Genomic DNA, 22,180 nt, shown 5'->3' on the forward strand with positions numbered 1-22,180 from the left:
TGTGTGTGTGTGTGTGTGTGTGTGTGTGTGTGTGTGTGTGTGTGTGTTGTGGGCTTGTCTCTCTGCAGCTGGCTCTAATTAAAGCCAGAGAGCTGCTGTAATGAGCTCCGTCTTTTCCTGATTCACAAGCAGCCAACCATCAACTCGGTGGCCTGGCCCCGCCTGCCTGGCTCTATACACCCCCTGTCGTACAACCTTTACACACACACGTGCATGGTTGTGATTTTACTCACAAACATGTGTTCATACACGTGACTTTGTTGGAGCTGAAACTTTAAAAAGTAAATATTTTTTTGTAATTTATAGAATAGTAGTCATTTTCCGTTGAACGATTCATCGTCTCAACTCTCAGGAAAATAATCTCCAGTAGCAGACCTGGACACTCTCACACAGTCACTCTCAAACACATTAACATGCGGGCTACCTTCTAGGTTTTGAACCAGCCTCTTAACTTTGTTTTTCTCTCCTGCAGAGCCTCCTCAGGTGACTGTGGAGCTGCAGCAGCAGGAGGTCGTTTACGGGGAGACGGTGCGCTTCACATGCCAGGCCCGCGGTAAACCTACTCCCTCAGTGACGTGGCTTCACAACGCCCGTCCCCTCGCACTGTCCCCTCGCCACCGCCTGTCCACCCGGGGGCTGCGTGTCTTAAACGTGGGCCCTCAGGATGACGGACTGTACCAGTGCATGGCTGAGAACGGGGTGGGCAGCTCACAGGCCTCTGCTCTCCTAATCACAGTATCAACCGGTAAGTCAGAAAATGTATAGATCATTTGCTCGAAGTGTAGTTATTTTATGTCACAGCCTTTAAAATTTCATGACGTATGTCTTCTCTTTCTAGGGATTTCATCCAGAGGAAAGCTGCCCTCAATCTATCGGCCGCTCAGCCCAGACAAGGTGCTGAGAGAGCAGCCGCCTGTGAGGCCCGGGGCCTCGGGGGCCATGTTGCCTCTTGACTGCTCCGAGCTGCTAGGACAGATCCTACCTGCAGAGGCCCCCATCATCCTAAGCCTGCCGCGCACAGGCAAGGCTGACTACTATGAGCTCACCTGGAGGCCGCGGCATGAACGAGGAGTCCCCGTGCTGGAGTATATGGTCAAATACAGAAAGGTGTTGCAATCAGTTCACTGCATTCTCTGTTTATACATGAATAAATATTGTATCTTCGTTTACGTTCTTTGTCAGTAACTCGCGTCTCTCTCTCTCTCTCTCTCTCTCTCTCTCTCTCTCTCTCTCTCTCTTAGGTGGGAGATGCTCTAGCAGACTGGACCTCCAGCAGTATCTCAGGCGCCCTCCACAAGCTGACTCTGGCTAAGCTGCAGCCAGACAGCCTGTATGAGGTGGAGATGGCTGCCAAAAACTGTGCCGGTTTGGGACAACCTGCTATGATGACCTTCAGAACTGGCAAAGGTAATGCAGTACAGCCTCACAGAGCTGCTAGCAGGGCTCTGGACTTAAATGATTATTTCTGCCTTAGAGGACAAATTTAATTAAAATGTGTTACATAGCTCAAACAGTAGCTCCTTCATTAAAACTCTAACGGGTGTTTTCCTGTCTTCAGGTCGCAGAGGTTTAGGGCAAGTTGACCCACCGAAAACTCCTGCTGTTCCTTCGCCAAGCCTCTCTCGTGAGTAACCCGCCAATCCTGTTCCGCTCTATGTCCTTTGCAAACACTACTTCCTATTAACTATACTAACTATAGAAATCCCTTCTACTAAATTAACTGTAACACGATGACCCTGAACTAACGATTCTTCTTCTGACTAACATGGAAACTTCTCAATCTCTTTTTTTCTCCTTTCTGTCTCTGGAGGATGAGCTTCTCAGTAAGTGCTGAATGTAATGTGTTTTTCCTTCACTGTCATAATTACAGAACGTTGTCTCGACGTTTATGTCCTCTGTCTGACACCGCTCCTCCTCCTCCTCCTCCTCCTCCTCAGCTCCCGAAGCCCCCGACAAACCCACAGTCTCCACTGCAACAGAAACTTCGGCATACGTGACTTGGATTCCTCGCGGTAACCGCGGCTTCCCCATCCAGTCATTTCGGGTGGAGTACAAGAAGGTGAAGAAGGCCGGAGAGGACTGGGTGACGGCGGTGGAAAACATCCCCCCATCGCGGCTCTCCGTGGAGATCACGGGCTTGGAGAAAGGTCGGCCACCTTCTTCATATACAGCGTTATTATTCACAGCAGTTAATTCTGACTTGGCATGTCAGACCGTATAATTACAATGATGATGTCCTGCATAATTACATTCCCACGGCCTGTAAATTCATCAGCATAATGAGTGTTGTTCCAGTCATTTCGGTAATTGCTGCCATCAATCAAAACCATAACCGAAAACATGGAGCGATGTGAAGACAAACATCATTAGTCAACACAATATTGAGCTTCATTGAGCTGTCCCCAGGGACAGATTAGTAACGGTGGTCCCTCTCCCTGTAGGTACGTCCTACAAGTTCCGTGTTGTGGCGGTGAACGTAATCGGTTCCAGTCCTCCCAGTGCCCCTTCGAAGGCCTACACGGTGGTGGGTGGGAGAACCCATGAACGCCCTGTTGATGGACCCTACATCACCTACAATGAAGCCATCAATGAGACGACCGTCATTCTCAAATGGACGGTGAGTGACTGGAAGAAAAACACACAAAAATGTGTTTTTATTAATTGGGGTTGCAGTGCTATGTTTTTCCAGTTCACTGTGATGGTAACATGACTTCTCCCTCTCAACAGTACACTGCCGTAAACAACACCCCCATCTACGGTTTCTACATCTACTACCGGCCAACAGACAGCGATAATGACAGTGACTATAAGAAGGACGTGGTGGAGGGAGACAGATACTGGCATTCAATCACTGATCTCCAGCCTGAGACCGCCTACGACATCAAGATGCAGAGCTTCAACGAGAAGGGCGAGAGTGAATTTGGCAACGTGGTGATCCTTGAAACGAAAGGTGAGGTCATATTTTATTTTATTTTCCTGCACTCTTGGATGGAAGTTCTTAATATTTGCCACAAACAAAGGTCACTGTGACCTCAAAAAACCAATTTTTGGCCATAACTCAAGAATTTCTATGCTGATTATGACAATTTCAAACAAACGTCTAATAGGATAAAATGATGAAGTGATGACATTTTGGACAGACGTGGATGTAAACTGCAAATTGACTGGTTGCGTCATGTCTGAGCTGTCTTCTTTTTTTTTTTTTCTTTAAACAGATTTTCAACTTTTTGTCTCCTCAGCTCGTCCTAATCACCACCGGCCTGCTCCATCAGAGACCCCAGACCACGAGAGGCAACACCCCAGCGGACTCGTGCCGCGGCCGGGCGACCTCCCCTACCTCATAGTCGGTATTGTCCTGGGAGCCTTCGTCTTCATCATCGTCGCCTTCATACCCTTCTGCCTTTGGAGGGCTTGGGCCAAACAGAGTGAGTGCTCCTCACAGTTCCTCTTTGCAGTCGTTAAAGTCTTTGCCTCTATATCTGTGTAATGTTCTCTTTGTGCTTTCAGAGCAAATGGCCGACTTGTGCTTTCCTGTCGTGGCCGCCCCCGGTTCCTCATGCCAGTACACCATGGTTCCCCTCCAGGGACTTGCTCTGGTCGGCCACTGCCCGCTGGACGGCCACGTGGCGGCGCCACATGGCGTCTACCCTGCTAATGGAGAATACACTCCGAACAGCAAACCTCACCACCCCACACACTGCCTGCCAGGGTGGCAACAGGTAAAAACTAAAACAGTTCAATATATAACCAAAGGCCATACATGTACATGTATGTTGGGTTTCTGTTGATCACTGGCAGCAGTTGGTACTGGCAGTTTTTACTGCAGGAATTCTGTCGCGTACTATTTTTTTCTATTGTACATTCTGTAATGTAAAGTTGACTTTTAGATGGTATGTTGCCAGAAATGCTCACATTTGACACTCAACAAAAAAAGTCGAGTGGTTTATAGTAAAAGCAACGTTATCCATTTGGCTAACTGTGTGATGTATGGGTCAACTGTAATAAGCTGTCCATGTAATGCTTTGAACATATGATCTATATGATATTGTGTTTTGCAGGAGGAGGTGGACTGTGATATGGAGTGTGACACGTTGTTGCCCCAGACGATGTTAAATGGACATCTACCTGTTTTCCACTACTCCACCAGGTATGTTTACATATTATACCACTCGCATATACCATATGTACTGTAATGGACTGGAGGGACATGAGTACATCATTTGTAAAAATGCTCTAGGTAACAGTGAATCATAAAAATAGTGACTAAATATTCGTATTTAAAGACTTTGTTGGTCTGCATTCAAATGATTAATTTCATTAAAATGTATCCTTACTGAATCATCTGTCAAAAATCAGCAGAAAATGTATTTATTTTGTTGTCGTAATTAATTAGGCAAAAAGGCAAAACGTGCTGGTTCCTGCTTTTAAATATATTTTTCATATCCTATGTTTGTAAATGTATCATTGTAAATAAAATACGTGATGCGTTCAGGCACAGTATTGAGTGTAGGTCACCCGGGTTTTGCCAGCGCTCGTAGCCCAAAACTCACTCACTGTGGTTTTGCATGTAAAACAGAAGAAATAGACTTGAAGCCTAAAAATACACTAAACCCTCCCCTGTAAAACATGTCACCGTTGTTCATAAGTTACAGCCCTAATAGAAACTTGTCGTCCTTAGTGGTCCAGATCATCATGAACAGAGTTGCTGTCCTCCTGATGACTCCACTCTTCAGCTCCTCGACTCCTCCCATCAGCACCTCGGTTCACAGGAACTGGGAGGTGATGGCAACTTCAGTGTTGGCGGTAAAGCAGAGGATGGCTTCACTTACAGTATGTGTGGCTTCTTTCATTTGACTGAAGTACTCTTTCGTGGGTTAATGGTCCATTTGGAACGTAGCTTTTCTTAAATGTGATAATCCTGCAGTGCATCCAAATATGTTGATATTAATGCGAAACATTTGACATTTTAAATCTCTGTTGTTCAGCTCTGCATTTTTCTTACCGGCTCTCTTTCCCTCCTCCTCTCAGCAGAGCCAGCATCCTTTCCTCTTCTCTCTCTCGAAGACGAAGGGATTTTCACCACATCATCTTCAGCGGCCACAACGCCACAATCCCCAGACATAACGATACAGGAAGTCAACATCCTCCCAAATGAGGCGTCCCCCGAGGACAGAGGCACAGCCAACACAACGGATGCATGAGACTCTTCCACAAACGGAAGAGAAACAAGAGAAAATATTTATTTTTGTATCACAGATATTTATATATTTATGCTTTTGTACATACTGATTATACTGTATATTAGGTTATTTTCACATTGAAAAGGATTCTCGCTGGACTGTCTGCATTTCCCGGGGAGGAAAATAAATCGGAGACGTTATTCCTTGTGTGAAGAAGATGAGTCCGGGGACCTTAAAGCCTGCAGGGGATTCCTCTCAGTTCAGCACTTCATGTCTAGACCTTGCGTCATTCCTCACAGATATCCTCCATCCTAAATGTTTGGACCTTAGCTTTATGTACAACAAACAAAAGGGACCACTCAAACCAGTCTGATGCAGTAGTTTGAGGTGCTTCGCCGCTGTTTCGTTCTGTTGCTTTATCACGTTTTCAAAAATACAATTTTTGTCATTTTGTACAGCGATAACACAAATGTATTATGCATTGTTCATTAACAAAATATTAACAAGTGTATGCAGCATAAGTCATTCTTTTTCTGTAGTGTACAAGAGATTATATATTGTATAGTTATTTATTATTTTATGTTTTTTTAAGTCACTGAATGGGAGAGATTCTGGAAAAAAACTATCTTAAACTCAGTCATTGATAAGCTGAACTTTATACTGCAACCACTTCTGTGTTTACTCATGTGCTGGTTACCAAACGACTGCCAGGTGAGGGCGCTGTGACTGCTGTGTCAGTATTACTCCTCCCTCACAGGTTGGTGCATTAAGTATTAGTCTTAGCCAGAGACATCTGCAATGAAAATGAAGGAGATCCTGAATCTACACCCCCCCCCCCCCCCCCCCCCTCCCCCCCCCCTCCCTCATCAGTGTAGCTGTTCTGTGGTTGCACATGCTGGAGCACTATTGCATGTAAATAAAAGCTTATGAAATTGAAAAAAAGTGTTTGGTGCATCTTTTTCATCTTTGGACGTTTATGTGGTAACCACATTCTGAGTACTATGATTAGAATGCAGTTAAAAAAAAATACAGTAAAAGCATCATTTGCTGTGTAATTTAATTTTACAGATGTGGCAACTTAAGTTTTAAATCCACTCTTGTTGGAATAAAGTCACCACTAATCTTAATCGTTTCTCCCGCTAGTGGATTTTACAAAATAAAACAACCCGGAGCTACAAAAAACAAGTTTGACTGAGTTAATGTGCCATCTAGTGGAGCAAGAAACAATTCTTGGCAGCAAATGCAAATGTCTCCTTATAAACTTTATTAATCAATTTTGTATTTACAAATAATCTAACAATTCTGATATGAAACATTGGTATTTACAAAATAGCTCTTGGGGAAAAAAAACAGATTCTGTACAGTACAACCTGATATAAGTTAGTTAAATTACATTGGTAGGTTTCTTAATGACCCACAAAACATTAAATTCAAGCTCTAAACATAAATTTAGTTTTACTACCAAACAGTCGGTTTAACCAACAAAGAGCTTTAAAGGATTATCATTTCATGTCGCCTTAAATTCAAAAGATTTTGGAAATATTTAATTATAACGTTGACATCACACGAATGCCAGAAGGAACAAATTGAAACTGTGTGAACATGTAAACAATCGGACAGACATGGCGTCATTTTAACCCAGAAACCGTTATCTGGTGCGTCACCACCACTTTCTGCACTTGAACATTTAAAAGAACAATATATCTCAAAATGAGACTCTTCAATTCAGAACACCATTTCATCACAATGCAGCGGGACCTCTCCTCACACGGCCGAGCTGCCGTCATGGCCCAGAATGTGGCTGATGTTGTGGGCAGGACGGTTGGGCTGCTTGCCGGAGTCGGCGGCCGAGGTGTTGGAGAGAGATAGCAGGGGAGACATTGGCATGGCCGAACCGTCGGTGGGCATGCCTGTGGCGATCTCGGGGAACAGGGAGGTGAGGCTGAAGTTGGATATGTGGGGGGTGATTCCGGATGAGTTGGCGATGGGCATAGGGGGCATATCTGGGAGCAAGGGGAAGCTGGCCTGGCCAAAGCCCACAGGGCGAGGCGGGGAAAGGATGGAGCCGAAGCGGTTATTGAGTGGAGGAGCGCTGCCCTTGTCGGCACTCGGGCTGGTAAACATTTGGTTGGGAAAGTACTGGAGGGTGACATCGCTGGGCAGGCTGGGGTGAGCAGCCGGAGAATAAGAAGGGTAGAAGGAGGGTAAAGTGTTTTGGGGCTCCACGGGCAGAAGGGACGGCGTACGGGAGGCGTTGGGCTGGCTGACAGGAGGGATGAATGTGGAGTTAGCATTGATGGGAGGTGGAGGGTTCATCCCTCCCTCTGGAATGAAGGGGAAACCAAAGTTTTGTGTTAGGTGCTGGTCAGCAAGCAGGTTGTTGTCGCCAGGAACCTGAGCAGTATCTGCCATGAAGCGGACGATGGTGCTGCGTCGCGCCTCTCCTCCAGACTGTGATCTGCCCAGCAGCACCCCTCCTCCTGGCGGCAGAGGCAGGTGGCCCTCGGGCTCAAAGGGGTTGCTCTGTCTCAGAGTACCCGATCGAGGCCGGTCACCGGGCCTCAGTTTGGTGGGCTGAGTATCTCGGGCGATGTGGCGCGAGTGCTGGCTAACAGCTGTGGGTGGTCTGGAGGGGGCCGAGGAGCGGCCCGGCTCAGAGCTGCTGTGTGGGGTTAGAGGGTGGGGTAGACCTGTGCGTACACCTCCATGCATATTACTGCTGACCTGAGAAATATGGCCCTTGTTGCCCTCTCCAAGCCGCATAGCCGGGGCCTTCTGTGTCTGGCCCACACTGGGGCTGGAGGCCTTGGCCTGTAGGTCTCCTGGAGAGCTTCCAGGCACACAGCTGTACTCCATGCTGACCGGAGGACAGCACTGCACTGCTCGCTGGTGGTTGCTCTGCTCGGGCAGGTGGGGTGAAAGAAGGCTTTGCATGAAACTCTGGTGGCAACTTTCCTGCTCCCGGGGGAGGCCGACTTGTACTCCCTGTGAGCCGGGATGAGCTGCACTGTAGCGGTTACGGCCATCGGGTGGAGGGCCGACACCCATCCTGAACCCGCCTTGCTGCTGCCCCTGAGGGCCCCTCTGGGAGGACGGCACCGACTTGGGGGCCATGTCACTCCCACGAGACACCTGAGCCTCAAAGCCCCCGAGTTGATGCACTCCTCCTCCCATGGTCTTGAACGGCGGACACTCCGAGACCCGCTGAACATCTGCAGATCCTGGATGGTCGGAGGGCAAGCGGTTCTGTGGGTTGTGTGCAATGCTGGCCTTCACTCGTGACGTGTCCAGGTAACCGCGGAGGTCCGGCTGGTCCTGTGTGGCACCGCGGCCCGGCTGAAGGTGGAGACCCATGCGCTGCTGCTGTTCACCGCTGGTGGAACTTTTACCGATGAGCGCCTCCGCAGAGTAGCTGGAAACGCGATGACGTTCCTGCCGCGACGGGGCGCAGGCCAGGTCAGACGACCGGGACACAGGATTGCTGGGAGGAGGGATGAGCTGCTGCTCCAGAGTCCTGGTGCTCATCATCCTCTGCATAGCGTTATGGTCTTGACCAGGCTGAGGGAGACGAAGAAAGTCTTATTAATCATTCAATCAACGTGTGTTCTTGTCAGCTCAAAGACATTTATATATAAAACATCTAATATCTTATTCTGACTGGCAAGATATAAATAATTGTGTTTCACTAGAAATATCTCTGATGCTTTTTCACTGCAAGGCCCAGGAGAGAAAAAAGCTCCTTGGAAAGCATTTTGTTTTTAGGATTCTTTTTCGCCAACCAGTCGCAACAAATACCACCATACCAGTTTTCTAACCCATCTGACTGCACTGACAGAAATGTCCCACCGGAGGTAGTGATTATAAATCATGTAATTATAACTAAATACCTAAAGTAATTACAAATGGCCCTCACAATTAAGTTGTGAACAGCGGATGTCTGATGTGCTTTTAAAGGGTAAATAAAATCTATTTAAAAATCTGTGTTGATTGGTTGGTACCAAAATTACTTGTTTATCAACAAATAATTTAGCACCGACGATGCCAGTTAAATAAAAAGATACAGAGACAAGAACCAGAAGGTGCCACTGTACTTAACTTTCCAGTTTCATACATTGTCATCTATCCATTCTATGTGACACCAACCTTGAGGTGGTCCTGCTGGGCCAGGTGGCTGCTGTGGTGGGCCCTGGATCCCGCTGCCTGGGCTTCACAACTCTTCTCCTGGTGTCTAAAGTGTTGCTGCTGCTGCTGTTGCTGCTGCTGGATCTGCTGCTGTAGATGCTGCTGGTGTCTGGAGTGGGAGCTCTGCTGCTGCTGCTGCAACTGCTGCTGCTGCTGCTGCTGCTGCTGCTGCTGTTGTTGGTGTTGTTGATGCTGCGTCTGTGGCTGCTGTTGATGTGTTTGCTGTTGGTGCTGTTGGGGATGAGCCTGTTGGTGTTGTGTTGGCTGTTGATGCTGTTGTGATTGTTGGTGAGACTGTTGTTGTTGATGCTGCTGTGTGTGGGGTTGATGCTGCGTCTGTTGTTGTTGTTGATGTGAGTGCTGCTGCTGCTGCTGCTGAACTCCAGACTTCTCCAGGTGGTGCTGCTTCTGTTGCAGGCCAGCAGGTGAACCAGTCTGACTGCCTCTGACAAGCCCTCGCTTCTTCTGCACATGCTGCTGCTGTTCCTGCTGCTGCTGCTGCTGAAGCGCCCTCTGGTGTAGTGAGTGGCGCTGTGCGGGGTCGGGCTGCGTCAGGTGGTGTTGCAAATGATACAGGTGGTGTCTCTGTTGGTCTTGCTGCTGCTGTTTCATGTACAGGTTTCCTCCCAGGTGCTGGCCAGGCTGGGTTGCAGCGTGCTGTGGATGACCCTGGGGCAGATGAAGCACACCTGGCTGGTTCTGCTCGAGGGGTCCTTGAGGAGGGCAGTGGCCATCTGTTGGCCGAACTACCGGGCTCATGAAAGAGTTTGTGGGGAAGAGGGGGCCTCCGCTTTCTGAATTAATCCTCGTCATGACAGCGGCGGACGTGGGGGGCAGCTGTCCCACCATCATCTGGCTGTGGTCTGGTGCTTTCAGGTCCATGTGGCTGACAGTGGTAGCTGATGGAGGACAGGGCTTGGGCCGTTTTCCTGTGTTCAGCATCACCTCTTCCTGGGCCTGCCGTTTGGAGATGATCTTCACTTGTCGCTCACCCACACCGACTCCAGCCTGAGCCCTCATTAACGCAGTCTTCAAGGGGGTGTACTCATTCAGTTGGGCTGCACCTGAGCAGGGCGAGAGGGTGTTGTTTGGGGGTTGGGATATGTGGGCTGAGCTCCCCACAGGTGAGGGAACTGAGCCCTGTTGGACAGAGAGACTGGGAGAGCCCGGGTAGGGTTGCTGACTGGAGCTGGGCCTGATCAGGTTGTTGACGCTGAGGCTGGCCACGGTGCCGCTCTGGGATGAGCCCTGAGACTGGACCTGGGGGAGAGACTGGGAGTATGAGATGTTTTGTGGATGTCTGCTTCCAGTGGGCCCCTCCCCAGCCTGTCCTCTGACAGATACCTGCAGAGTAGGTTTAACCGTTACTGTGTCCATGGGTTTAGTCACTTTTGCCTGCTGTCCAGTTGAGACCCTTTCTTTACTGTTGGACACTATTGGGGTTTTTGAGGGCTCCCATGTGGCTGCGGCGGGGTTTGTTGAAGCAGTGTTCCCAGAGCAGCTTCCACTCCGCCTTCCTGGACTGTCTTGTTCCAGCATGGCCAAGGCCAGCATTTCTGCCTGCTCAGATGTGAACGTAAATGTTCCAAAGGAGCCAGATGACGCACTTATAGTGTGGCCCTGGGGAAGCATGGAGGCCACAGAAAACCCTCTGCCTCCCCCAGCCCCTGAAGACATGGGAGAGTCTGTCTGTCTGCTAGATGTCATAGGGTGCTCGATAGTTTGATCGTCAAGGTTAGTGTACACCTGTTGAGATAGGGCAAAATCCTTTCTAGAGGGAGTGCCAGAGGTTGCTGCCACCAAACTGTCTTTCTCTGCTGCTGCTGCTGCTGCTGTGGAGTGTCTCTCTACCTGAGCCTCCCTATCTCTTCGAGGAGGCTGGGGTGGCTTGATTTCAGCAGGATGACAGGGTAATGGGTGGGGAATATTCACGTCCATCTGTTGTGTTGGAGCTCTACTGGTAGTGACCCTTTTCCTAAACTCTGAGCTTGTTGTAGGGGCCGTTACAGAGCTGTGGGCCGCAGAAAAAGTTGCTGCAGGCGATGGGAGCGCCACAGTTGTGGACACCAAGGGTAAAGTGGTGGGCTGTGACTGTGGCAGAGGATCTTGGGTATTAGATGCCTGGTGGGGACGACATATTGAAGTTGGTTGGGTAGCCTGATTTAAAGATACTGGTGCAGTTGCTGGGATAGCTCTAGTGCAGACTGGAGTCAGACATGCGGTAGAAACAGTGGTGGGAGTGTACAGCGTCTCAGTGGCACCTTCAGAAGTCACCACAGATTTGCTCTGTTTAGAAATAGAAGCGGTGGCAGCTGACTTACTTTGTGTTGCGCTAGTTGCTGAACTGGTGGTTTGCTGTTTAACCTCTGGAACTAAGAGTTTGGTTAAAGCCGAGTTGTTGCCAGAAACTATGGATGGTTTACTCTCAATGGCCACAGCTGCACTAACTGTTGGCTTGACCGATGTGGCATTGACAGTTGTAACTGCAGTCGCCACACCACTAGTGTTGCCGAGTACAGCATGAGTCTGAGTTGCACTGACAGAGCTCTGTGGATGGGATTGCCTAAATACAGATGACTCGCTAGATGAACTACACACAATCATTATCTGAGTGTTTTGTGTAGAGGTGATATTCCCCACTGCTTCAGTACCATTTGTCGTTGTGACAGCTGTGGTGCAAGTGGAGGGAATGTCTATGCCTTTTACAGTCGAGGGCTGTAAAACTTCAGATACTGAAACTTTACTTTCTCCTGCAGCACCCACTGGCTTGGCTGGAACAGCAGCGACAGGTGGTGCCTCACGGAGCTCTTTTCTTTTGGCTGGTTTAGTCCTTTTAGCTGTTGCCCTCTTTGTATTCAAAGTTGTGCGAAGCCTCTTTCCTCGACTCTTAGAGGCATTACCCACCTGCCCGGATTTGACTGGGCCGAAAGAAGACACCTGTAGCTGCCGGGCAGGTGGAGCAAGTGCGGTTCCAGGGATGGGTGCGGGAGCAGGAGGCTGCTTCTGCTGGACTACTGATAATGGAGCAGCTGGAAGCTGACCGTTGTTCTGGCTAGAAATGGTAAGTGGAAGGCCCTGAGAGATGCTCTGATTGAGGCTGCTGAGTGCACCTAAACTGTTAAGGGCCACATTGGTAGTTGGTTCCTCAGTGGTGGTGGGCTGGACCAGCTGGAGTGTACTCTGGCCCGCATGGGAGCTGGATTTGTCAGAGGTCTTTATGGGCTGCAAAGCAAACACCTGGCCATTCACAGTGATAGTCTGTGGGGTTGGAGGAACCGGTGGGGAAGAGGAGGCCTGTGTGACCTGAAGGGGATGGTTCACATGGGGCTGAACAGGGCGTGGGAGAATGTGCACCAGCTGCTTTCCCCCAACACTCTGTAAGGAAGTGGCAGATGTTGAACTACTGCTTGTGGATATCTGAGTGGACACAACCGGTACTGCAGTGGGCACAGCAGCAGGCACCATGCCAACCTGAGGATTCTGAGGGGCAGGTGCAACCTGATTGGGTGCCTGGATGATTACGATATGCTGACATGGTGGCTGATTTGTTATTTCCTCCCTTACAATTGACTGGTTTGGGCAAGAACTGGCCTGCTGCAGGATGACCACACTTGGGTTGTTAGTGTTCTGTTGGGCTGTTACACCCGAGGCTGTCCCTCCAGTTGAGTTGACCTGCAGCACCTGCATGGTCTGAAGGAGGGGCAGCACAGTGGCCTGTGGCTGAGGGATGAGGGCGGTCGGATGATGGGGAACCAATGACGCTGCTTTAAGTACAGCAGACTGGGGCTGCGACGGCAGGGCGGCAGAGTGGGCCACCACACCTGGCTGGGGTACTATGGCTGACTGGGAGAGAACAGCACACTGTGGTTGGGGGGCTAGAACAGGCTGGGGCTTTGCCTGGTTCAGGATTGCTGGCCGCAGCTGGGGTGATCTCTGAAAGGGCTGTGCTTGAATGTGGGCTGTAATGGGGGCTTGCTGTACAGGCACATGTGGTTGCATCTGTATTTGAATGGGGTGAACAGAGGCTTTGTTGCCCATTGGACACACGGTCACCTGCTGGACAGTCTGGGTGGTGTTGATGACCTCTTGGGCGGGGAGACTGTGGCAGACTGGCTGCACTGTGTTTCCCGCCATCTGCAGCGTTGTCCAGGTCGTCTGTGTGCTGCCCGTCGCCCCAGCCCTAAGAAGGGCATGGCTGTTGGGGATAGCAGTGTAACTTACAGTCCTCATGGCAGTGTCCTGTGTGGCCCAAGAGCAAACCTCTGAGGTTGCTGCTCTGGATGTGGCTATAGCCTGGGCGAGTGTGGTCAGATTGGACACCGGCTGCGCAGGGCTTTCAGTATGGAGCTGTGGCGCTGAAGTGGCTGCTATGCTGAAGGTCGGGACTGGGGCGGTAGACTGTGGTTGTTGGGGAAGGACTGTGGTGGCTGCTGGGATCTGGAGGGTGATGTACGACACAGAGGGTGGCAGAGTGGGGGCTGCAGCCGGTGTCTCGACCACACACTGCTCTATCATTCTCAGGCCCGTCGTAGATTGGTTAGGTGTGGCAGTCGACCCAGGGAGAAGTGTAGGGGTGGAAGAAGAGGTGTTAACTTGCAACAGGGCTCCATTAACTCTCAACCTGGCATTGACCTCAGAAGTTGGCTGAAGAATTAATGTTTCAGAAGGCGGTTTTGCTGGGCTAGTCTCCTTCCCTGCTGGGCACTTTACAATGCCATTGGAGTTGACGACAATCTCTTTTGGGAGTTGGTGAGTGGGGGTCACCTTTGCCACCTTGGTGCAACGCTGGGGGCCCTTCCAGTGAATTGTGGGGTCTTCTAGGATGTTAATATCATGAGCTTTAAGGAGCTCGATGTACTGAGCACTCTCCCTCCTCAGCTCCTCCGTCTGACGCCGCAGCCGACGGATCTCCTCAGCTGCACACAGACCAAGCACACATACTCATATGTTAATAATTCTAAATGCACATACTGTATGGTCCCACTTTCATGACTATTGTAAAAACAAGGTGTACAATTATTAAACTTCACCTTGGACTTGATCTCCTCCTTCCAGAAGCAATGTGTCATTTTGTTTCTTCAGTTCAGTAATGTAACGAAAGGCCTGATCCAAGATCATGTTCTTACTCTATAGATGAGGGGATATTAAAATATAACACAGTTAGCTGGCCTGTGCAGACACCATAACATTGTACTGCAAAACAGTGATGCCAGACTGTCTCTTACCTGTTTTAGGGCGTTGGAACAGGGGAGAAGATTACCAATGCGGTTGATCCCGGCATTAATCTTCTCTTTTCTGTGTCTCTCAACTATATAGAGAAGAGACAACACTTTAATGTCCAGTTATACTTATAGTGACCACCACCAGTTAAAGAAACCATTCACTAAGCAGCAAGGAACAGAAGCATAACAGGAGAAATGATTTCACCTGCATTGTGAGATTCTTTGTTTTTCTTCTTTCTGCAAAACAAAACATTATTCCAATTATGTAAATATGTATCCAAGTGCCTCAACTGATAGTTTGGTTACAATAACAACAGACAGCAGTTAACTCAAACATCCTTACTTGGGTTTACGACCAGGTGTCTGAGTTTCAGTCATCTCTGGCATTCTGTCCTAACAGTCTGATGAGGTACCAGTCAACGCATTTAACAGTTGGACCTTAAATCCCTCCCGTGACCGTCCTGCAATGAACAGAGGATGCATTTTGAATAAGTGTGATGACACCAGACTGTCTAACACCAAAGAAAATCATCCAGATGCATGTATCCAGCAGTAATGTCGTCGTGGATATAAGACACTGTTAAACCACATTGAGCTTCTCACGTTACTACTACTAGATGCTAACAAGCTGGTGTTGATTAACCTAGCTCTACAGCTAACCTAAACTAATTTACCTGCTATTACAGCATTATTACAGCATGTTTAATTGCAAACAGTTGTGAGTCCTGGTTTATGTTGTTGACAGCAAGCGAAACACTGATTACTATCCCGTCACTTAACCAGCAAGAGACTAGCAACATGAGCAATTACCTATTAAGCTATCTTTCTGTTAGCTAACTGGCTAATAGCTAGCTTACTATACCGTTACCGACGTAATCATTAAGCAAACTACTGGCGTATTTCCCTGTTGATAAAAGGCTGCTAATGGCTGGTAGTTTCCACTAACCTCAAGTCTCAGCATTTTTGAGACTGTCTGTCGCTGAGAGTACTTTGAGATTGAAGGCTAACTGTTGGCTAGCTAAGCATTAAACTCAACTCATTTCTCAAAACAATCTAGCTACACCTAGCCTAGTGCAGAAGGGCGGGTCCTCGAGGAGCTGACAGCCAATGGTATTCCAGATGTGGGAGTTTTCAGCCAATCATGACGGGCACCCAGGGATATATTTGTTGTACTAGGCAGTATGTTTTTAAATTAAGTTTCAACCGTAATTTTGTGCATTTAGCTAATAATTCAACAGAATATAGAATAAGACAATTAGTAAAACATTTACTGCAAATAGTAATTCCTTTATTTCGACATTAAAAAGTCTTACAATATAGAGCTCCAGAAAAGATAAAATTCTTCAAAGAAAGGGAAAACATGCTTATACTACAGTGGAGAAGACAACTCTCCTTGCATGCAGAGGGAACAGAGCTTCCTCTGGGTAAAACACTGTTCAAGAGACCATACCAAAAACTGGCAAACTATCAGACGAGCTTCAAAACACAATGGTGTGTCTAACAGAAGCTGACTGAGGCAGGTAGTTATAGACCAATTCTGAAAGGTGGCTACAAAAAGGTGCCAAAGGTGTTTCAGGTAAGATGTCTCAAAACACATCCATGTGTTTAGAGACATATCCTCACACAACGTCATTATACTACTGAAAATAATGCCCAAATCCAATCTCAAACATTCTAATTCAAACATCAAGACTATGTGGAGTGCACTTCTCAGAAACACATTCAATACAATACTTAGTTTGTTTCTCTTACTTTAATATTTTCACTCTTAGTAGTAAACCCAGGAGAACCTCTGAACCATTTGCAATTTTAAATGTAAAAAATAAAAATTACAGTTTGAAGGGGAATTAAATTAACAGGCTGGAAAATAAAGTTATGAGCAGTGACAACGTCTTCCCACCACCTCAAAACCGGTCAGCCTTCTTTACACCCGAACCGAGGGGACACATTTCAGCTCTCCCCCTCTGGTCATGACATATCAACAAGCTGGTCAGACTCATTTCCCATAATTCCCAAGGTTCAGGTGGTGAGGGAATAGAGTTGTGACGGTTCCACGTAACAGCTCAAAGCGTCACTCCAAGCTGACCAGCTGGTACTTGTGTGTCAGTGATGGTCTTTCAAACACTTTTACAGCTTCTAACCAACTGTTTTCTTTTGCTCAACAGTAAAGATTTGTCCCCATTAGCTTTATAACCGCATAAAAACAACTCGAACACAAACAGTATGATTTGCAAACACCACACCCTCCACCATAACCAAGTCTAAAATTGTTGGCATCTTTGTCAATCGAAGCAATTTTGAATACTGAGCTTTTTGTCGTTGTCAATTATCTGTATGAGGAGACGGAGCAATAAAATATGCAAAAATCAGAGGGGACCCCTTTGCAAAATAAATGCAGCATTTTTTTGTAATTTAAATTTGTTTTCTCTTTTAGCGTCCTTTGAAGAAAGTGTTGAATTGTGTCGACCCTGGGGCATTTGTCACAGTTCTGTTTCTGTGGAGCACAACTGTGCTCTTTCCAAACGCTGTGCCCCTACTCTGCCTTCTGAAGCTCTCCGGTGGGCAGTGCACATGGGCTGCGCAGACTCTTCTGCAACACATGGGCGTCTGCGGGCTCTATCCTCTTGTAGTAATTCTTTTTTGTTTCGATGATCTCAAAGCCAAACTTCTGGTAAAAGTGAATGGCTGACTCATTGCTGATCTGCACATGACTGTGGAGAGGGAAAGGAGAAATGTAGTTAGTGGTAGAACAGTTTGATGAATTGCTCAACAAGTAACAATGGAATGAAACTATTCGTTTTTGCTACAGCTGAAAGAATCAGTCAATTCAATCAGTTTCCATAAAAAAAAGATCAAATGTACACTGAAATTATGTGCTAATTAAATCCACTAAAGCTACAATGGCATCTCCTCATACACCTTCTGCAATTAAGACACTCACAGGTAAATGTTGTCAAAAGTGCCATCCTTCTCACAGATGTTTAGCACATGATTCAGCATCTTTGTACCTGCAGAGACAAAAGCGACAAAGGCACAGTTGGAGAAACAAAACACAAGATCACACGGTGCACTGCAGCGTCTTTTAGAAATGCAGAGCTCCTTACCTATTCCAAGTCTACGGTAGGGTGCTAGACAGCCCAGCGTCATGATGTACAGTCTCTTCTGGTTCTGAGAGTGGTCCACTCTGCAGCACACAGCTCCCACTGCAATGTCATTGAAGTATGCTGCAAGAGAAAGAGGACTAAAACGTCACCGACAGACAGGGGATCCGTAGTTCCTTCTAACTGAAGAACTTTTGTCTACGGACCCAAGCAGTTACTTCCCCTTCTAGTATCTCACTGTTACCAAAAATGTATTAGCTTCATGCTTTAAAAGAAAATGTTTTGATGGTATTTGAGGGTAAGCTACATGAGCAATGTTTCTTACCTAGCTTCGCAAGCTCTCCAACTTCCAGAACATCTTTGTAAAACTTATCGTTGTAGCTGACAGGGAAGATGACCTGGTTCAGACGTTTCAGTTGCTTTATGTTGTGGGGCGTAACATCCCCCAGCTCGATCCGGCTACTGGAACAAGAGCAAAACGGTCAACTGGCTGGCAACAAGTACACTTTAGTGACTCAAATACAACTAGTAGCTTTAAGATCTAGCTTAATACTGTTTAGTGCTTGAAATTTGTCGAAACCAATTACTTAAATGCAGTTGCTTTATTGACAAAACAAAATTAATGCTAAATCAGAAACGATTAATCGATTACTTTACTCAATCAACAGAAAATTAGGTCATTTAGATCATTATTCAAACAAACTGCTGAACATTATCGGGCTAATCATAAAGCTGAAGCCCCTGGAAGAAATTAATCCCTAAAAGTAAAATCAAATGACCAAACCATATGTAGTGGAAGTTGTTCCACTGATATACTTGTCACAGATTACTCCAGGTGACAGACACAATCCACCTAAATCACTCTTTCACATAAACACAAATACCTGAAGCGAATGATTGTGATATCCATGCTTCATATTTACTGAGAAATGAATAAGGCACCTGCTAAAATCAAGAGACCAGATAACCTGAGGATGTGTTTTAGTGTCATAATGAGTGACACAAACAACTCTCTCCAGTTTGTACGATTGATGGGTTCACTGTAGTATTTATAGGAGACAACACATCCAAAAAACAGCTGTTGGTCACGTGTCCTGTTCATCAAGATGTGGAAACACACTCTGAAGTTGAATGTAACGTTATCGCGGTAACTGACACAGGGTTGACCGGCATTAGGTTACTGTGCCAGAAACTTTGTCAACTGACTTGGCTTCGATACCACAACTGAAGTTCAGTTGAGCCGACTGAGAAGTGAATTATCTCAGATCCAGGGTCTGTTTAGCTTCAACTTAGCAAAGTGAGGTTTCCTGACTCAGCTTCCCAGTAGCAGCTAACGTTAGATACCAAGTTAGTTGTGAGTGACCACTAGCTAAAATAACCGACAAACGGCTGACGTTAACGAGCACATCAGTGACTGAACGGTTTCGGTAACAGTGCTGTCGTTCGTAGTTTAAATAAAAGTAGCTTAGCAAGCTAGCTAGCCTCTCCTCCCCGCCTCCCCTTGAAGAAAAAAAGACATGAAAAACTTTACTCGTGCTAAGCTACTTATCCGTGACTCAAAAGCTTACACTCACCCTTTCATTGTAAACAGATTATATCCCTTATTTTCGATGAGGCTGAACTTTAGAGTAGTTTTGGGTAAAAAAGGAGGAATTTTGACTGAGTTAGGGTCGGGGATGGCTCCCGTTTTACCCTCCACATGTAGCTAGTTGCGGTGGTTGCTGTTAGCTTAGCCGCCGCACTCCTTCCACGACTGTGTGGAGACTGTCAACCCTGACCCCCGCATGCGCACAAGCACGGCTGCATATTGAAGTGGGTGTTTTATATTCCTGAGTTTGGTCTCTCAGGATGTCTTTTGCCCGTCAGGCAAGAGGTTGACAGTATATTAAAACAGCCATGTAGAATACTTTGGATAATGCTTCATTTGTCTTGTACAATAATAATATTCTTGTCGTTAAATTTGAGAAGAGAAGGTCAGCGAGGGGTCATGGTTGGGATTATGTTTTAAGAATATAATCTCAAACAAAGTGGGATTGGTGGATTTGTCGTAAACCTGAGCGGAAGCACAGCCTCTAAGGCTAACATCAGAGCAATATATGTACATTGTATGAATACAACTTTCATTTTGGAGCTATTTGTACTTCATTTATTTAAAAAAGTAAATGCTTATGAATACACTGTCACAAAAACAAAATTAAAGACATAAACCTTGCCTCCTACTTTGCCACACATACCACACCACTTTAGAGAGATATCAATAAATATAATTCTTAAATATAGAACATTTATTTCCTTTAACATCGCCACAATTTAGTTTGTGTTGTAAGAGAGAGACATATTATTATATACAGTCAATGAGAGTGACTTAAATTTGGAGTAAATATCGTAAATAATAAATCACAGTAATTTGTGACGGAGCCTCCATTTTGGCTCAAATAATAATATATGCTTTATATATTTTGGAAAGGTTGTCATTTTCCCGGATTAGAGCCAGGTTGTACACTAAACTACGGATGGTCTCATAAACAGAGTATTTTGACATAATTTATACGGGCGAAAAAAAGGTCAACAGTATTGTAGCTCATGCTTTGATCGATCACCAATGTCCACCAATTGTAAACGCTTTACGGCAGCTCACGGGGCGGATCCAAAATGGCGGCAGTTGCAGTCCGCTCAGCAGTAAAACCGAGCAGCGAGTGAATGAAGTCAGCTGATCTCAGTCCGCTGTCACGCACCGCAGCACCCGTCGTTTCTCTCTCGAGGCAAGACAGTGAACCACCACTTCACAACCAGACGGTAACTATTACATTTTATTCTTCAGCCACGTTCTCTAAATTATAAACTTACATTGGGCTTTGTTGTGTGTGCATAATGACATGATTTAGCTACACTGTTGCGACAAAACGGAAGAGCCAGCATTTTTCATCCAGGTCGAGAGACCAGTATTGCTGTCGTTTTCATAACATCTGAAGCTGTCTGACGTTGCTTGCAGTGTGAAGACAAGGTGGGATTGATTTTAAATGTCAGATATGTATTTATTCTTAATGTAACCGCCTGATTTTAGACTGTCCTTGCTGTGTCAGGCTACTGTTTCGAGGAAAGCTGTCAAGCTGAATCTACAAAGCATACTGTAACGGTATACCATATACAGGCCTCCAGGTCATTGATATGCAATCAAATCTGTATCATTATTAGTAGATTAAACAATCAATTTTAGCTGAGTTCCATGTGATAAGCTACCTGCATTCAATGTTTTTTTAATAAACACCAGTGTGTCAGGATGTTGTGCGTGGTCATCTCACATAGATGTTACATTTCTGACCCTATTTTGCACAGACAGCAATACCTACATAGACATGCCTTTTCTCAGTGTTGTCAACCTGCTTTTTTTTGTAGCTCAAATATCAAATAATGAAGAAATAAAAGTCATAAATTACAGGCAAAAAATGTACAGTAAACTTGTCTCTGTCTAGATTAGAAAGAGTTTGTTGACCATTCCTACCTCTCTTTACTATCCAGCATAAGTTAGCCAACATAACATCTAAGATCAGCAGTAAAAATAATTAAGTGTGAATTGTCTTTAATATGCCAATGTTTCCGTGGAGGATTGTAGTCAGAGGGGGAAATGTCTCCAGTATATAATTTGTACTTCCCAGTTTTGCACCATGGGAGTTTTCCACTTCCTTAAAGAGACTCATACAGACCAGACCAGCTAGTCATGTGCCGGATCATATGATCAAGTGTGATGTCTGTTGTTGTTGTTGTTGTTGTTGTTGTTGTTGTAAGGATTATTACAAGATGATGTGACTTTAACTGCTTGTAACAAATAATGTTATTATTATACAACTTTATTATACAACTTGTAAATCTAGTTTGATTTGTAGAATTGAAACTAATCAAGCAGGTAGATAGTTGTCTGTGATTGAATCATAAGGACAATAGACATTACCTTCCCACTGTATTCTACTCATTGGAGGCTCTCACAATAACCTCACAGAATTAACAATTGTAAGATAGATCATTTTGTATGTTTTGTTTGTCCATTTTCTTTCCTTTTAAAAATGGTGTGCTAAAAGAACGAAGTGAAGCCTTCTTTCGGTCTCATTCTTGTAATTCCTACAATCGACCCGTTGGTGGAGCTGCTAAATTCCTGCACAGATGGGTTGAGCAGCCGGGCATCAACAGGAAGGTCTGTGCATCAGTGGGAAGGACAAGAAAAGGTTATGGATGTAGAGCACTGTATGTGTGATATGACTGTCGGATAGAGAAGGAAAAATACAACATGTAGGAAAGTATGAGACTGGATCTGCTGTGTTTTATTATGCACTCAGTGTATTGCAGATCAGAGCATCTGCAGTCGGCTCTCTGTGGGGTTGGGTCTGTGTCACGACTGATGACGGCTTGTGTTTGTGCAGCTCCTGCATGTCGCTGCAGTTAGCCAGGACAGTATGCAGCAGATATGTGATGTGAAAAAGGACCAAAAATAGGAAAAAAA

The 22,180-nt window shown here is 46.2% G+C and overlaps 4 protein-coding genes across 8 annotated transcripts in view; 2 read left to right on the top strand and 2 right to left on the bottom strand.

Annotated features, from left to right (window-relative positions):
- boc (BOC cell adhesion associated, oncogene regulated) overlaps positions 1 to 6,007 on the top strand; it is a 29,931-nt gene extending 23,924 nt beyond the window's left edge. Inside the window, exons 7-18 of one of the 4 annotated variants that reach the window (XM_031850202.1) lie at positions 473 to 745; positions 839 to 1,107; positions 1,242 to 1,407; positions 1,559 to 1,624; positions 1,938 to 2,147; positions 2,442 to 2,617; positions 2,728 to 2,950; positions 3,216 to 3,425; positions 3,508 to 3,719; positions 4,059 to 4,147; positions 4,679 to 4,830; positions 5,029 to 6,007. In XM_031850202.1, the coding sequence (XP_031706062.1) occupies positions 473 to 745; positions 839 to 1,107; positions 1,242 to 1,407; positions 1,559 to 1,624; positions 1,938 to 2,147; positions 2,442 to 2,617; positions 2,728 to 2,950; positions 3,216 to 3,425; positions 3,508 to 3,719; positions 4,059 to 4,147; positions 4,679 to 4,830; positions 5,029 to 5,201 (2,219 nt within the window). In that variant the 3' untranslated portion in view covers positions 5,202 to 6,007. The remainder of the gene's footprint in view (positions 1 to 472; positions 746 to 838; positions 1,108 to 1,241; positions 1,408 to 1,558; positions 1,625 to 1,937; positions 2,148 to 2,441; positions 2,618 to 2,727; positions 2,951 to 3,215; positions 3,426 to 3,507; positions 3,720 to 4,058; positions 4,148 to 4,678; positions 4,831 to 5,028) is intronic. The other 3 variants (XM_031850203.1, XM_031850204.1, XM_031850205.1) reach the window with 3 other exon arrangements.
- A 422-nt stretch (positions 6,008 to 6,429) lies between these two features.
- Positions 6,430 to 15,791, bottom strand: usf3 (upstream transcription factor family member 3). The gene is made up of 7 exons (XM_031850376.1): positions 15,531 to 15,791; positions 14,928 to 15,045; positions 14,790 to 14,821; positions 14,588 to 14,670; positions 14,393 to 14,489; positions 9,324 to 14,278; positions 6,430 to 8,738 (listed from the first exon to the last, which is right to left on the bottom strand). Exons 2-7 carry the CDS (start codon positions 14,969 to 14,971, stop codon positions 6,945 to 6,947), a joined length of 7,005 nt encoding a protein of 2,334 aa, XP_031706236.1. The 5' UTR covers positions 14,972 to 15,045; positions 15,531 to 15,791; the 3' UTR covers positions 6,430 to 6,944.
- Positions 15,792 to 15,850: 59 nt separating this feature from the next.
- Positions 15,851 to 19,462, bottom strand: naa50 (N-alpha-acetyltransferase 50, NatE catalytic subunit). 2 transcript variants are annotated; one of them, XM_031850378.1, is made up of 5 exons: positions 19,260 to 19,462; positions 18,011 to 18,144; positions 17,689 to 17,808; positions 17,526 to 17,592; positions 15,851 to 17,295 (listed from the first exon to the last, which is right to left on the bottom strand). In XM_031850378.1, exons 1-5 carry the CDS (start codon positions 19,265 to 19,267, stop codon positions 17,118 to 17,120), a joined length of 507 nt encoding a protein of 168 aa, XP_031706238.1. In that variant the 5' UTR covers positions 19,268 to 19,462; the 3' UTR covers positions 15,851 to 17,117. The 2 variants fall into 2 exon arrangements, with proteins under 2 accessions (XP_031706238.1, XP_031706237.1); XM_031850377.1 differs by having other exon boundaries at positions 18,011 to 18,147.
- Positions 19,463 to 20,362: 900 nt separating this feature from the next.
- The window catches only part of atp6v1ab (ATPase H+ transporting V1 subunit Ab), a 7,552-nt gene continuing 5,734 nt past the window's right edge, over positions 20,363 to 22,180 (top strand). The window contains exon 1 of the mRNA XM_031850274.1: positions 20,363 to 20,481. The gene's annotated coding sequence lies outside the window, so the exon portion shown is untranslated. The remainder of the gene's footprint in view (positions 20,482 to 22,180) is intronic.

Source organism: Anarrhichthys ocellatus, unplaced genomic scaffold (assembly GCF_004355925.1).
Source record: "Anarrhichthys ocellatus isolate YVR2014 unplaced genomic scaffold, GSC_Weel_1.0 scaffold10, whole genome shotgun sequence".
NCBI classification, from domain to species: Eukaryota; Metazoa; Chordata; class Actinopteri; order Perciformes; family Anarhichadidae; genus Anarrhichthys; species Anarrhichthys ocellatus.

Coding starts and splice junctions, on each gene's coding strand:
- usf3 (XM_031850376.1), bottom strand. CDS start 14,971: ATGCCAGAGATGACTGAAACTCAGACACCTGGTCGTAAACCCAA. Junction 14,822..14,927: donor ACACCTGGTCGTAAACCCAA/GTAAGGATGTTT, acceptor TTTGTTTTGCAG/AAAGAAGAAAAACAAAGAAT. Junction 14,671..14,789: donor CAAAGAATCTCACAATGCAG/GTGAAATCATTT, acceptor TTCTCTATATAG/TTGAGAGACACAGAAAAGAG.
- naa50 (XM_031850377.1), bottom strand. Junction 17,809..18,010: donor TGGAGAGCTTGCGAAGCTAG/GTAAGAAACATT, acceptor TTTCTCTTGCAG/CATACTTCAATGACATTGCA. Junction 17,593..17,688: donor CTACCGTAGACTTGGAATAG/GTAAGGAGCTCT, acceptor TTGTCTCTGCAG/GTACAAAGATGCTGAATCAT.